This window comes from Scardinius erythrophthalmus (genome assembly GCF_964197995.2).
Source record: "Scardinius erythrophthalmus genome assembly, chromosome: 18".
NCBI lineage: Eukaryota > Metazoa > Chordata > Actinopteri > Cypriniformes > Leuciscidae > Scardinius > Scardinius erythrophthalmus.
Genome location: NC_138238.1, coordinates 18,233,749 through 18,249,686, shown reverse-complemented (window position 1 = coordinate 18,249,686; position 15,938 = coordinate 18,233,749). Strand labels below are relative to the sequence as shown.

The 15,938-nt window shown below is 37.3% G+C and overlaps 1 protein-coding gene across 5 annotated transcripts in view; it reads left to right on the top strand.

Moving 5' to 3' along the window:
* Positions 1-14,378, top strand: part of rhbdf1b (rhomboid 5 homolog 1b) — a 51,068-nt gene extending 36,690 nt beyond the window's left edge. For 2 of the 5 annotated variants that reach the window (XM_081392610.1, XM_081392609.1), the window contains 15 exons: positions 2,306-2,519; positions 2,754-2,960; positions 4,284-4,406; positions 5,147-5,310; positions 6,260-6,511; positions 6,670-6,781; positions 6,861-6,935; positions 8,045-8,206; positions 8,291-8,391; positions 8,469-8,532; positions 8,623-8,717; positions 10,556-10,631; positions 10,852-10,952; positions 11,106-11,259; positions 12,960-14,378. In XM_081392610.1, the coding sequence (XP_081248736.1) occupies positions 2,306-2,519; positions 2,754-2,960; positions 4,284-4,406; positions 5,147-5,310; positions 6,260-6,511; positions 6,670-6,781; positions 6,861-6,935; positions 8,045-8,206; positions 8,291-8,391; positions 8,469-8,532; positions 8,623-8,717; positions 10,556-10,631; positions 10,852-10,952; positions 11,106-11,259; positions 12,960-13,379 (2,320 nt within the window). In that variant the 3' untranslated portion in view covers positions 13,380-14,378. Of the gene's footprint in view, positions 1-117; positions 364-2,305; positions 2,520-2,753; positions 2,961-4,283; positions 4,407-5,146; positions 5,311-6,259; positions 6,512-6,669; positions 6,782-6,860; positions 6,936-8,044; positions 8,207-8,290; positions 8,392-8,468; positions 8,533-8,622; positions 8,718-10,555; positions 10,632-10,851; positions 10,953-11,105; positions 11,260-12,959 lie in introns of those variants that run through there. The other 3 variants (XM_081392608.1, XM_081392607.1, XM_081392611.1) reach the window with 2 other exon arrangements.
* Positions 14,379-15,938: the final 1,560 nt, after the last annotated feature.

The following is a 15,938-nucleotide window of genomic DNA, read 5'->3' as shown; positions in this document are numbered from 1 at the left end:
CTCTCTCTTTTAGTCAGATGAGCTGGTATTTTACTGGATGTTTACACACACTCCTCAAACACTATCTGAGTAGGCGGCAAGAGTAAAGTGGAGTTGCTGCCGGGATACATGTGAATCACTGCTGTATGGTCTCAGACACGTTAAGGATCTGTTTAAGTGTTTAAGCGAGTCTTGATCCTTTGGATTGAAGCAGATTTTCTGCTTGAGCTCTGGCATCAAGGAAATGTCTTATTTGCTTCTATGACTTCATGTGATGTAGAGGGTAGAAGGAATGAAAAGCCAATATTTCACTCAGTGTGAAGGCTTCTATTCCTCCTCTACCTCAGACATGACCTTCCTTGCCTCCTGGGATGAGTTAGACAGGTAGGTCAATGGAGTGTTTTTTTATGTTGCACCGTGTCTTTATGATCGAGGAACTTCTAATTGTGGATTTTTGTATTAAATATTTGTGCTTTTGGATATTTTCGGAATTTAAGGCATTTCAACTTTTATAAATTGAAAATGTAATTTAATTTAACCTTGTTTTTGAAGAGTGTTTTTTAGTATCAAAGCAGGTCTTCTTTATTATGGTTGTTAGTTTGGTTTATTATGGTCTGGTTTGGTTTATAGATCATCTCCATGTGTTTGGTTTTAATCACACAGCTCTCTGGAATACTTGGTTCTGATTGGCCAACAGCTGTAGATATATTTGAAAAAATGTTCATAGGTTTAAGTTTCCCACATAGTTTGCTAGTTTTAATGGAATAAAGATTGCGTTCCTTATTAAAAAATAATGTGCAATTACTTTGCATCTGAAGTAAATTAATCTTGTTTAGGAATGTTTATTTTTAGTTGAAAACTTAACATATTTTTGTGTGTAATGGATGAGCCCAATGATTTATTTCATCACCATATTGAGTGTTTACAGTAGATGAGTTAGTTCAGTTTTTCAGTGGATAGCAGAACAGTTTATCAAGTTATTTTCTTATATTTCATGGCTGATGTTCTTTCTCAAATCATTCCTCCAAAAAGAGGGGGACAATACAGCGGTGACTCCCCCTCTGCTGCCTTAAAAGGCCTCCCCTCAGCTGGCCTTCCTTGTAATGATGCACAGCCGACTCTGTTATTACTATGTGGCCTTTACTCTAAACACTGCTGATGTCCTAACTTTACTACCAGCATTTGCACACACTTCAAACACTTAAAAAAACAAAACAAAAAAAACCTTACAGGCTCTGTCCTAGGTTGTGTTTCAGAGGGGTACACACTAATGTGTTTTGGTCTTGTTTGCCAGTAAAGTATCTAGACAGGCTTAAAATAAGACACATTTACTTAAGATATTAATGCAATTAAGAGATTATTATTTCTTGAATTAAATGTATTTCTTAACACATTGGTGAAAAGTTGGTCTTAAGCATAAATAAATTTAGTGAGAGCAAAATAAACTTAATGCAAGGTTTATTATCTGAAAACAAATCATATTATTTAACACATCACAAGTGAATTTATTGAGTTGGGTAAGAAATTTCAGAGAGTTATAGCAATCTAGCATTGAAAGCGTATGACCCCAACCTCCCTTCAGAGCGTCTCCAAAGCCACGGCTCCTTCAAATCACATGAATGCACACAGCAGAGTCTGCAAAGCGTCATAAGACCAGAGACGGCGTTAAATTACCTCATGTCTCAAAGCACATAACATTACAATAATGAACGTAAAAAACTTACAGAGCTCTTTCTTGGACCACCTGACTGCTTCAGATTCATTTTGCCGTTGATAGTGTTGCCAGAGAAACGAATAAATACAAGTCTGAGGACTTGAACAGAGCCCCGGGTATAGAACATCACTCCGTTGCCATCTTATAGGTTGCCATCTTGTAATTACGGTTACAACATGGTGTGAACGCAGCATAAGCTCGTTGTTTTGGTTTAGGAGGAACTGTAAAAAGTGGCTGCTGTTTGTTTGTGGCGCTCTGTCTTCAACTCTGCATAGCCTTAAGAAACTGCTGATGATGTGTGATGTCTGCGCGAAGGTATGGAAATACATATGTTGACAGGCAGGTAGCGGCAGAAAAAAAATCCATCAGTATTAGATATTTATGAGTGCTTACAAATCATTCACTCAGAAAGAGTTAATGCACTCAGTCGGAATCGACCATGGATGTTTTGGATGTCTCGGTTAGTTAGTTTGTTGTTTTGGCTCTTCGCTCAGATTGCCCAAGTGGATTTTATTATGTTTTTCCATTCTCTCTTGAGGGCCTATTAGTTTGTACGCTTGGTGTGGTAAAACTGCTGTATTATTACTATAAAAAATAATGATGTGACTGCAGAGGCACAGCAGACTGGTTTGGGGTCAGCAATGATGTGGATGCCACCCAGAAATGGCAGCGGAAGAGCATCCGCCACTGCACCCAGCGCTACGGCAAACTGAAGCCTCAGGTGATACGCGAAATGGACCTGCCCAGCCAAGACAATCTGTCCATGACCAGTACAGAGACCCCTCCTCCTCTATACGTACCACCCGCACAGCACGGCATGCAGAGGGTAAGCTGGACGCATTCAGTACATGCATACAGATCCCTTTAACGGTACAATCCAAATGGCTTAAACTGTTCTAGGGAAACCACTGTTTCTATAAACATGGGACTTCAATAAACAATTTACCATCAGCATTTACTATAGCTGATGCACACTATTAAGAGCTGATGGCTTGTGATACACAGTCACACAGGGTGATCATGACTCACTGTTTAGGTTTGTTGTTGTCGGTCTCTGCAGATCGTAGACCCGCTGGCTCGGGGTCGAGCATTCCGTAACGTAGAGGAAGTGGACGGCCTCAGCATACCTCAGACCCCCATCACCCCCTGCGCAGCTTCCCTGTGCTCCTTCACCAGCTCCCGCTCTGGCTTCAACCGACCTCCCCGCAGACGGAAGCGCGAGTCTGTAGCCAAGATGGGCTTCAGAGCAGCTGCTGCTCTGGTGAAGGTAAGACCAGATAGAGAGACTACAATGTTAAGCAAGTTACATTAGCACTGCATATGATTTATAACAGTGATTCCAACCAGGGGTCCTCAGTAAACTTCCTTAGAATTGATTTAATTCATTTAAATTTTGATTTAAATGAATATATATATATATTAAATGAATTTAATTCATTTAATATATATATACACACACATACATATAAATTACATACATATACATATATATATATATATATATATATATACATACACACAGTATAGAAAAAAAATATATATATAATTTCTTTCTTCAATAATTATTAAAAAATAATTTACTAATACAATTAAATTAAAATCCTAAACAAACAAACAAAAAAATTTCTTTTCAGTATCTATTTGTTCTTATTTTATTAATCATCTGGAATCACTAAAATAATTGTGGTTAATTGTTTTTAAATATAAACACTACCAGTCTCAAAACAAGGAACAATAGCATAATTCCAGTAGAAATACCAGAGGAGAATATCTTCGATTATTATATTAGACAATGGAGGGCCTTCAAGTCAAAAATATTGAGAATGTAGATGGTCTATTTTAGTTGCATAGAACTGAATAGCCCCAAAAAGTGATTTCATTCCCCAGATTTCCTGTGAAGTCATTCTCTGGTTTTATTATCATCCTCCGGACATGAACAAAACAAGTTCCCAGGCAGGAACAAACAACAGGATAAAGCGGCAGACTCATTTCTGACAATTGCTAGAAAAATATCAAATCACCTTTTGATTTGAGTCAATAATCATTCCTTAAAATTCGGAAATCTCCTTTGAGCTTGAGTGCCCCAAATGTCAAAGTGACGTGAATGCAGTTGGAACAAGGCAAGGGCCGTCCCATAAACCCAGCCGTAGTGATTATCATAGATTACTTCAGAGGCTCACTTTGACGTCCTTGTAAAGATTGTAATAAACAAATATCACCCTCCCCCTGATAATCTGTTATGTAAAAGTTTATCTCTGGCTTGACTTGTTGGCCCAGGATTTGGCCCAGTTCCATTTAGTGCCTGAGCCCAGATGACCAGGCTAAAGGCCTGGGAACAACGCTAACAGATGGCTATGATAATTCCACTGGAATGTTCAGCTGTTGGTCTGATAGAATATTCTGGAGCAGGTTGAGGTAATCTCCTGCTTGGCCTCAGAAACACAGCACAGCTGCATTGCAAAGGGCATTAGATCTCACCCATTGTTTTGATGTATAATATGTATATCTAGATGTTATGTACCCTTGTGCTCGTACATGACTATAGTACTAGTAAACATGATGCTGTTGATGAAGATGACTCTGGTTTTAGGGGCGCTCTCTGCGGGAAGGGACCGTTCGGCGAATGCAGAGGCGCAGTTTTGCTGCAGCCAGTTTCCTAGATGAGGACACTGTGGATTTCCCAGATGAACTGGACACCTCCTTCTTTGCCAAGGTGAAACTGACGACAAAACCTGGCGTTTACAGCCCAGACCACCTCAATGCTGCCACCTAGTGTTGGAATATGTAAAGACCATTGAGGTGAAATATATGAATGCACCACTAGCATCAACTGAACAGTTAATATTAGTTTACCTATATACTGCCCGTCGTCCATTGGTCGACAAACAGATATTCCCGCCCCAAACTTACACTGATAAAGGAGGTGTTACTGTGTCTAGATGGTTTGAGATATTCAAACAAACTGATCAATGTTTTTGATAGGGTCAGAGAGTTACAGTCAGTGACATCCTGTCAGTCTACAAATGGGTTACAGTTGCCTCTACATATTAAGAGGGATTAGTATTATTTATATATTATTATAGTATTTTCTTATATTTAGTATTATCTTTTATTTTTATATTTTCAGGTTTCATTTTAGTTTACGTTTTATGTCATTTTGTTGTGTTTTTGTCATTTTTATTAGTTTTTGTTTAATTTAATAGTAATTTTACGACTTAAATTTTTTACTTAAGTTAGTTACCAAGGCAACATTTCTAATTTTTGTTTAAAGTTATTTGTAATAGTTTTAGTTAACAATAACAACACTGGCTTGAATAGGGAAAATAGCTGGGAAATATTTAAAAAAAAGTAAAAAAAAAAGACACATCTGAGAAAACAGTCATCCAAGAAATTAAACATCAATAATGTTTTTGTACACCTAAATGTGTCTGATGTGGCCATTTGTTCCTTTAGGATGGGTTTACACACGAAGAGCTGTCCACATACGCAGACGAGGTGTTTGAGTCGCTTTCTGAAGCTGCCATTAAAGAAACTGATGCCAGTAGAGCTGGAGATGAGAGGGACTTGACGGGCAGTGCCCTAGAGAAGACAGAACTGGAGCGGAGCCATCTTATGCTGTGAGTTACATATGCACTTGACAAATATTTTTGAGTTTGTAACGTTATTCTGATGCTCTTAAAGCTCTTACAAACACACTTAACAACTGTAAGGCTGATTATGAATGTAATTTGATACTTATGACTGATCATGCCCAAACGCGCTGAGTCAGAGACAGCGGTGTTCAGTCGGTGTTTAAAATCTGCTCCAGTCATTGGAAACAGTCTGAAAGTTTGTTCAATTCAGTCTTGTTTCAGCTAGTTGTTAAGTGTGTCCCCGGCTTAAAGGGATAATTCACCCGAAAAATGAAAATTAGCCCATGATTTACTCACCCTCAAGTCATCCTAGGTGTATATGACATTCTAATACAATCTCCTTGGCTCTCCCAAGCTTTATAATGGCAGTGAATGGCTGTTTCTGTTTTGAAGTCCATAAATGTGCATCTATCCATCATAAAAGTTCTCCACGCGGCTCCGGGGGGTTAAAGGGATGGTTGGGAGTAAATTCAACCTAGGGTCCTTTGCACCATGACCTCGAGCCAAACCATGCATAAGGATGTAGTGTAACGACGCCCATTTCCATGAATGCACTAATATTTTGTTGGTAGTACCAGTAACGATTATTAGTTCAGACTAAATTGTCAACACTTCGTTTCGCTTCAGAAGGTCTTTATTAACCCCCCGGAGCCATGTGGAGCACTTTTATGATGGATAGATGCACTTTTAAGGACTTCAAAACAGAAACGGCAATTCACTGCCATTATAAAGCTTGGAAGAGCCAGGACATTTTTTTATATAACTCCGATTGTATTAGTCTGAAAGAAGAAGAATGTCATATACACCTAGGATGGCTTGAGGGTGAGTAAATCATGAGCTAATTTTCATTTTTGGGTGAACTATCCCTTTAAGTGGACTATTCTCTGTCTGTACTATAGAAAAGCTCATTTCTATGTCTCTCCATGTCTCTCAGGCCTCTCGAGAGAGGCTGGCGTAAGGGAAAGGATGGTGCTCTGGTTCAGCCTAAAGTGCGCTTACGGCAGGAAGTGGTTAGTGTGAGCGGTCAGCGGCGTGGACAGCGCATTGCTGTGCCCGTTAAGAAACTCTTTGCCAAGGAGAAGCGTCCTTACGGGCTTGGCATGGTGGGCAGACTGACCAACCGCACCTACCGCAAACGCATTGACAGCTACGTGAAGAAACAGATTGAAGACATGAATGACCACAGGTATTTAACAGCATTGTGTGTGGGTGCTTGGTGTTGACTATTGAGATTGCATGATGGTCTCTGGATAGATAGATGCATGTTGTGCATTTACGATAACTGGATGTTATGAGTCATAGGTGTCTGTACAGGGTGATGAATTGAGTTATTTTATCCCACAGGCCTTTCTTCACTTACTGGATCACCTTTGTCCATTTGCTGATTACCATCTTGGCAGTTTCTATCTATGGCATTGCACCTGTGGGCTTTTCACAACATGAGACTGTTGATTCTGTAAGTAAAATGTGTTTTCGGTTTAGTTGCAATTTGCTTGTGTTTATTATGGTGTATAATAGGTTGTCATCTGTTGTAGGTCTTACGAAACAAAGGGGTTTATGAAAATGTCAAATTCATGCAGCAAGAAAACTTCTGGGTTGGACCAGACTCGGTAAATATATTTAGAAAATTTAAACATATGGATTTGCCTTAAAGTTTGTGTATATTGTAATTGTGCTGCTATGTCTGTATTTATAAAACTAAATAATCTTACCACCTTGGGACCCGAAAAACAACTAAAAATGTCCTTAAAGAGACGCCTTTAGCCCTTTTGTAGGTTACCAATATTCCTTTTATGTTGTTTAAGTGCATGTGTAATATTACTATAAAATCATGTTTTTTAATATTATTTAAAAATACTTAAATTTATTATAAAATGCCTAAAATTGTCTTATATCAGTGTTGTTATTAGTAACTATAAGTAATACTGACAAAAATAGATGGTAATACTTTACAATAAGGTATCATTTGATAACATTGGTTAATCTTATATTAACTAACATTTAGCAATATATTTTTATACAACATTTAATAATCTGTGTCGATGTTAATGAATAAAAATGCAGTTTATTTTAATTTAGAGTGCATGAACTAATGTTTTAAAATTTTTAAAAATGTATTAGTAAATGCTGAAATTAACATGAACTACGATTAATAAATGCTGTATAATTATTGTTAATTGTTATTTCATGTTAACTAATGTAGTTAACTTTATCAAATGAAACCTTGTGTAAAGATAGATAGAAATATTGGTAACACTCTACAATAAGGTCATTTGTTACATTATTTATTCGTATAAAAATACAACAGATGTTGGCTCAGGTCTGTTAAATAATATTAACAGATACAACTTTTGAATTTAATAATGTAAGTAAATGTTTTAGTAAATTTAGTGTATTGGTACGTTTATGAATGCTTCACAAGTATTTTTCATTGATAGTAACTAATGTTGTTAACCAATGTCAACAAAATGAACATTATTGTAAAGTATCAACGAAATATTAAAATAAATAAATAAATAAATAAAAATGAAAAAAGTACACAAAATATTAAAGCTAAATACATAAATTAACACTAAAAAATATGAATAATAATAGATCAATAAAAATAGTAATAAATACTATAATAGTATATAAAAACAATACTAAAATAATTGTATTTTTGTTTGAGTTTAGCGCGTTACGCTCTTGCCTAATCTGCAGTTGTTTGCCTGTCCTGCAGGAGGCGCTGATTCACCTCGGTGCTAAGTTCTCCCCCTGCATGCGTCAGGATGAGGAGGTGCACCAGCTCATCCAGGAGAAGAAGGACAGCGAGCGGCACTCGGCGTGCTGCGTCCGTAATGACCAATCAGGGTGCTTGCAGACCTCTCAGGAGGAGTGCTCGGTCAGTTCCCGTTTGACCTCGCATGTCTACATTAATGTGTGCACTCGACCTATTTTTACACAAATGTCCCTGTAATATTCGCAGAGTACACTGGCATTATGGGTAAAGTGGCCTCATCACCCAAGTGCTCCGTATCTAGAGGGGAAAGTGCGTCAGTATGGCTCTGTGTGCCATCAAGACCCCAGGTACAATTCAAACCCTTTTTACCCATTCACACTGCCTGCGGCCTGAATAATCTTATTTCACACATTTGTGATGTTAGGATTTGTCTGGAGCCTGCCTCGGTCACTCCTCACGAGTGGCCTGATGACATCACCAAGTGGCCGGTGAGTGACGGTTTCTTAACAGATGACTAATATGAACACTCATTATTGCTTCAGTTTAATACTGTTATACACCATTTTGCTCTCTGTCAGATATGCACCAGGTACAGCACAGGGAACCACACTAACCTGCCACACATTGACTGCGTCATCACTGGCAGACCCTGCTGCATCGGAACCAAAGGAAGGTGAGGAGAACCTGCAACACACACCATTAGATATTAAGTGATTCAAATGAACTAACAAAGACTGATAGCAGTGACAAATATGAATCCATTTCATTCTTTTAAGAGCCTTTAAAAAAATGCAGCACTTCAATGGTAAACATCTACTGTAAATAGGGCAGTCCAGCGTTTAAAATGTTTAAACCGATTAATTAATTTACTTAATTGCACATCAAATTTGGCTGAGAAATTACACCCAAAAGATCATTTAAAGTCATTATTGTGTTAAATGAGAAAAGCATCTGGTAGACATTACAGAAAGTATCTTTAGAAATAAATAATTTATTTGATTCAACATAACATTTACTACACAAAACTTTAAGGCTTCAATGGCCATGATTTCTTTTTCAGAAGCTGCCTCTGAATTGATATTTAGATACAGTATATTTACAGACCAAAACAGTTTGGTTACCAACATTCTTCAAAATGTCTTCTTTTATGTTCCGCAAAGGAAACAAAGACATACAGATTTGAAATGACATGAAGATGAAATGTATATAAACAAAATTTTCTTTTTTTTTGGGCAAACAATCCCCAAAATATGAAATGCATTTTTTATTGAGATGATCTAAATAAGAAACTAAAACTAGTAGGTGGCGGTACATTTTTACAAAATATATAACAATGTTCTAGTGTTTGGATATTTAAATACAAAAATCTTACATATTGTACATTTAAGTCGAGTTAATTTGTCAACCATTTGGCTTTTCCATATTGTATGGTTTTGTTTATTGTTTCATTGTATGTATTATTACAGAGTGACTGTATATTGTAATATATTTATTTTATCCTATTATTATAAGTTTCTTTTATGAACTTTTAACAATGTGCAAAGGAATCATCACATTTTGTACTGGGTTTCAAACAAACAAATATCTCCAAAATAAATGAACTAACACAACTTAGAATTGACATTTCAGCTAAGCCACGTTCCATTTGGAATTATGATCATATATAGACTAGATCGGTGGCTACAACTAAAAGAAGTAAGATGAAATACTGATAGCTTGTAATGTAAATCAGTGAGACTTTATAACAGTATAGCAAACTACATAAAATGCATATAAATATCATTTGCCACTCCATATCTCCCAATAATGTCTTAGTAAGATGATATTTAAATGCTTTAGTTTTATGATAAAGGCTCTTTAGTTTTTACTGTGGGTGGCAAAATATATAATGCAATACAATACAATGATGATTGAGAGATGTTCAAATAAACATTCTCAAAAGCCTGTTGTATCATTTACCATGATTTTTCAAAGAAATGTTGTATGGATAAGTCAACCTAAGTTGCTTATAAGTCCAATAAGTGTATATCTTGAAATATTACTAGCAATATAAAAGTTATTCTTTTTTACTCTATAAAAATGTTCACAGCAAAAAGACGTGTACCACAAGCTAAAAGGCCTTTTACTGTCTAAAAAAGTATAAACTATCAATCAGACAACAGAGGGCATGTAGATTAGATTATAACAGGGTTTTAGCATATCATTCATCATGTTGATCATTTAGAGGCCTTAGAGATTTGCAAATCAAACATGATATAGTAGGCTTTATAGGGTTAATAACCCTCTCGTCATGTTAATCAGACAAAATTTGACCCCTTGCTTGAGTTGTGATGCACTATTCATGAAAAAACGGAAGGCCTCATCTAGCTTGGGATGGTGTTATGAACGGAAAAATAAATCTTTAGTGTTGAAATAGGAAGGAAATCAAGCTCTGAATTAGCAGATGATTTAGGTTTTAAGATAATGAAAAGTTATCCAAATTTAAAATAGTGTCAATTGTGATCTGCATAGGTGTGAGATTACATCAAGAGAGTACTGTAACTTCATGAAGGGATACTTCCATGAGGAGGCCACATTGTGTTCCCAGGTCAGTGGACATTTCTTCTTGCTGACATATAAGTTTAGATCTTATACATTCTGTTGATTTATCTAGAGCAGTACAGTAGTGCAATATGCCGTTTTATAAATTGCCAGCAGGGGGTGTAAAGAGCCACATCTGTGCAAGTGCCTATAATTAAAGTTTACAGACATTTAGCTATAAACTGTAATTTGTGTAATTATGGATAAAACTGATTATCCGCTCTCAGGTGCATTGTATGGATGATGTGTGTGGCCTCCTGCCTTTCCTGAACCCAGAGATCCCGGACCAGTTCTATCGGCTCTGGCTCTCTCTCTTCTTGCATGCTGGGTGAGTAGGAAGTGTGATCCGTTGCAGGGGGCCCATTGTGAATTTCGCAATAAATGAAATGCAGTGTCAGATTACTTATCCTTCCTGACTGCTCTTTCTTGACAAAGGTAAAGCCTTGTTTGATTGATTGTGAAAGTCTCTTCCTCTCTGCAGGATCTTGCACTGCCTGGTGTCTGTGTGCTTCCAGATGACCATTCTGAGGGATTTGGAGAAGCTAGCGGGCTGGCTGAGAATCTCCATCATCTATATCCTCAGTGGGATTACAGGAAACCTCGCCAGTGCCATCTTCTTACCGTACAGAGCAGAGGTACAGCCCCATGAGTCTGGATCAGGCGTCTTAAAATCCACACATTCAGTAATGAGATAATTTAATATAAACCCTCAAATGGTTACGGTTAAATCCAACCTAAAAATCAATCTCACTTTTTGCATTGGCCTTTAATGTTATCCTGTAGTTATTGTAGTGTTATACAGTATGGATATTTACATTTATTTTTCAAATAAATGTTATTATTTTAAACTTTCTATTCATTAAAGAATCCTGATGCATCATGGTTTCACCAAATACTGTAGCACAACTGTTTTCAACATAGATAATAATAAGAAAGCACCAAATCCGCATATTAACTTTATTTCGATGGTCCACTTTAGACATTCTAGCTACAAGTAACTTTGCAACTACATGTTAACTATTATTAGAGTACTAGTAGACTGTGTTTAATATTAGCTAACACTTTATTTTGAGGCTTCCCCAACATACATTCTACTAACTATAAGGAACTTTGCAACTACATGTCAACTAACTCTCATTAGAGTATTAGTAAACTGTAGTATAGGCCTACTGTTAGAAGACTTGGTAGAAATAGCAGACATGTAGTTGCAAAGTTACTTATAGGTAGTAGAATGTCTAAAGTGGACCATCGAAGTAAGTGTTACCGCATATTAGTATGATTTCTGAAGGATTATGTGACACTGAAGACTGGAGTAATGCCGTTGAAAATTCAGCTTTCAAAAACGCTGACAAAATCTAACTGACCCCAAACTATTTTTTCCCCCCATGGCTTATTACAGGCCTAAATCACGGGTGTAAACGTGCAATTGCAACCTAGATGATGACAACTTCCATCGGTCAAAAAAAAAAGTTACATGCATGTGCATTTAGATGTTAAGTCAAGTCAAGTCATCTTCATTTATATAGCGCTTTTAACAATGTAGATTGTTTCAAAGCAGCTTTACAGAGATAAATGTATAATTTAAGGTAACAGAGATTGTTTTGGCTTTATAGCGGTTCTTTAATAAAGTTATTTTCCAGCTAAAGTTAGTTTTGATTGATTTGCTTCCGTCACAACGATCATTTGTTATTAAATTAGGGGCCGCTAAGACGACACCATTCTCTCTACATAAACTTTAAACGCGAACCTGTGAGAAACGCTGATGGGCATTGCGCATTTAGAATGGGTTCTATAGTTATGTGCGTTTGAATATACGTGCGCAGGTTTGGAATTCCCTACAAGCCAAGCCTAAACAAAGTACTTGTCTTTCCTTATAAATTTTGATAAAGAATTTTATTTTATTTTGTCGCTTCGGGGTAGGAACGCAAAACGAATTTTCCCGACAACACCTTATCTGTAGAGTGGTAAAGGGATCCTCCATAGGGAGAGACTAGTTGGCACTTCAGCACTGCGAACAATGTTCTATAAGTAGTGTGTAGTATGTAAATAATCTACCAAGTTAGAATTGACATGTGATCTAGTTGTCACTGGGATTTAACGGATAGTACGTGTCCATCCGATGTGTCGTTTGCAGAAGTATGTTCACTTTTAGGAAAACAGCGTAAACGAACATAATACTCAATTGAAACAGCTTTTCACATATTATATAGCACCTAAATAGGCATTTTCACCTGGTTATGGCCAACCATGTTAGATTTATATCCCTGGTTTAGTTGCACCAGCGCAGGAACTCGTTCAAGCCATAGTAACCCCTTCTCTGTCTTTCCAATGCCAGGTGGGTCCGGCTGGCTCTCAGTTTGGCATCTTGGCCTGTCTGTTTGTGGAGCTGTTCCAGAGCTGGCAGATCTTGGCACGGCCATGGAGGGCCTTCATCAAACTCTCATGCATAGTGCTGTTCCTCTTCGCCTTCGGCTTGCTGCCCTGGATAGATAATTTCGCCCACATCTGCGGCTTCTTCTCAGGCTTCTTCCTTTCCTTCGCCTTCCTGCCATACATCAGCTTCGGCCGCATGGACATGTACCGCAAACGTTTGCAGATCCTAGTGGCACTTACTCTTTTCCTGGGCGTCTTCTCCGGTTTCGTCGTTCTCTTCTATGTTTACCCCGTTAAGTGCGAGTGGTGTGAGCTTCTCACCTGCATCCCGCTGACGGACAAGTTTTGTAATAAATACGACCTCAATGCTCACCTCCACTGAGGCCTTGCAGAAGAAGGGCTGCAATGGAGGGCAGTTGGTCGCCAACTCCAGCTTTTCTGCAGGCCGGGACTGATTTCATTATTTTTATATAACATCCTTTATAAAGAAGGTTTTATTGTTTTTAATTTCTCCGGCTCAGAGAAGAGCCTGCCCCAGGAGGGAAGAATATTAGTTACGCCCATAGTGCCTTTTCACACAGTACCAGCTACTGCAATATCTGAGTCCTGTTAGATCGGAGACAAACCTGTAATGTCTGTAGTGCTACTGCAGTGGTAATATTCGGTAGTGTTATAGCTACCTGATCACATGTAACACAAAATACAATGTGAAGAAATCACTAAGTCTGCCTTCGTTTTTTTTTGGGTCATTTTTTCTGCTTAAAATAACGGTTCTGTTCTAGCGAGCTGCCTACGTAGTCAACATTTTTATTTGCATTGGGACAATACAAAAAACATTTAATTTAAAAAGTCTAAAAAAAATTATGCTAATTTGCATCTCAAGTAGTTCGCATAGGCGTCCAATCCAACGTCTGTTCCAAATAGGAAGCAGCATAATTATGCTGTCTTCTAGGGGAGGATCACATGTGTCCTTTGTGGGGAAACCAGTCCCATAATGCATTAAAGCAAGCTAATTTCTATACTAATATTCATTTGATACTAAAAAGTATCAACAAAAAGAGTTAAAGCTATTTAAAAATATATAGAGGAGATGAACAAAAGTGACAGTTAAGAAGACATTTACAATGTAAAAAAAAGATATAAAAAAAAATGCTGTACTTTTGAACTTTCTATTTATCAAGAAACCGGAATTTTCTTTTTTAGTTTCCACAAAAATATTAAGAAGCATAACTGTTTCCAACATTGATAATAATAAGAAACGTTTCTTGAGCACTAAATCAACATATTAGAATGGTTTCTGAAGGATGATGTGATACTGAAGACTGGAGTAATGATGTTGAAAGTTCAGCTTTGCCATCACAGGAATAAATTACTTTTTACTGAATTTTTGATCAAATAAATGCAGCATTGGGGAAGATAAAACACTTCTTTCAAATACATAAAAAAAGACATACGGACCCAAAGTAGGCTATATAGTTACTGATCAGAATTATTGGCACCCCTGGTAAATATGATCAAAGATGGCTGTAAAAATAAATCTGCATTGTTTATCCCTTTGATCTTTCATTCAAAAAATGTGCAAAAAATTTACTTTTCACTGAAGTAAAAGAATTGAAAGTGGGGGTAAATCACAATATGAGATAAAAGTTTTTCTTCAAAACATGTTGACCACAATTATTGGCACCCCAATTTTTTAGGAGTAAAATATCTCTGAAGTATATTCTGATACATATTTATATTTTTGGCACACCAGGGTGACTAGGAACATGAAATTGTCTAGCTATTTCCCAGGACTATATATATGAGGAAACACAAATTCCCTTAATCATCCATCACAATGAGTAAAACCAAAGAATATAGTTCTGGGGCCGTATTCACAAAGAATTTTAAGGCTAAAAGTAGCTCCTAACTGGCGAATTTAGGAGCAACTCCTAAAAATAATGGGCGTGTCACTCGTAACTTTAGGACTCCTAATTTTTTTCACTAAGAGTAATTCACGAAGCATTTTAGCCCTAAAAGTAGCACCTAAGTCTGGGACAGCTTAAAAGAAGTCGAGAGGACTCCTAACTCACTAAGACCTATTCACAAACCGCTTTTTGTGGCATTTCACGTTGCGATGTTTTGAGATGCGCATGCGGCGGCTACAGGAGCTTCCAATCGCGAGGGAAAAATTTGCTTTGTAGGCATAACTAGGTATGCAATAACGCCACCAACAACAACCAAAACTAGGCTACTCATTGCATGTAAACTAATTGTAACGTTTCATTGTGAATCAAATTAAAATGTTCTTCTCTTTGCAAACGTAGGCAGAGGCATATAGTGACAGATTAATTCAATAATGTTGCAAAGATATTGCATCAATCCATATGTTTCATTAGGCTACTAGGCTTTTTGTTTTGCCTTACTCTTTATTCATTTAGACTATTTATTCAGTTATTCATCATCTTCCGTCCTTCGCACTACACCGCACGCATTCTCAGACCTGTCACCTGTCACTCATCATCTTAGGGGAGGTGTTTGGAATCATTCCCGCGTTACAATCATCAGCCAATCAAGGTGGTCACTTCAGTCAAGCTCGTGCATGAGTAATGACGTCATCCATGGCAACGAAGACTCACTCTTAGTTTAGGAGTTGTCATTTTTCTTTACTAAGAGTAGGTCTGAAAGGCGTTGTGAATAACTTTTAAGAGAAAACTCCTAGCTAAAATCTTTTAGTGCGATTTAGGAGTACTCCTAGTGGTAAGATAAAATGCTTTGTGAATACGGCCCCTGATGTGCAGCAAAATGTTGTTGAGCTTCACAAAATAGAAAGTGGCTGTAAGAAAATTGCTTAAGCATTGAAAATTCCTATTTCCTCCATCAGGGCAAAAATGAAGAAGTTCCAGAGTTTGAGTGGCCAAAGACTCTTCAAGGATCACAGATGGAGAATTGCAGAGATTAG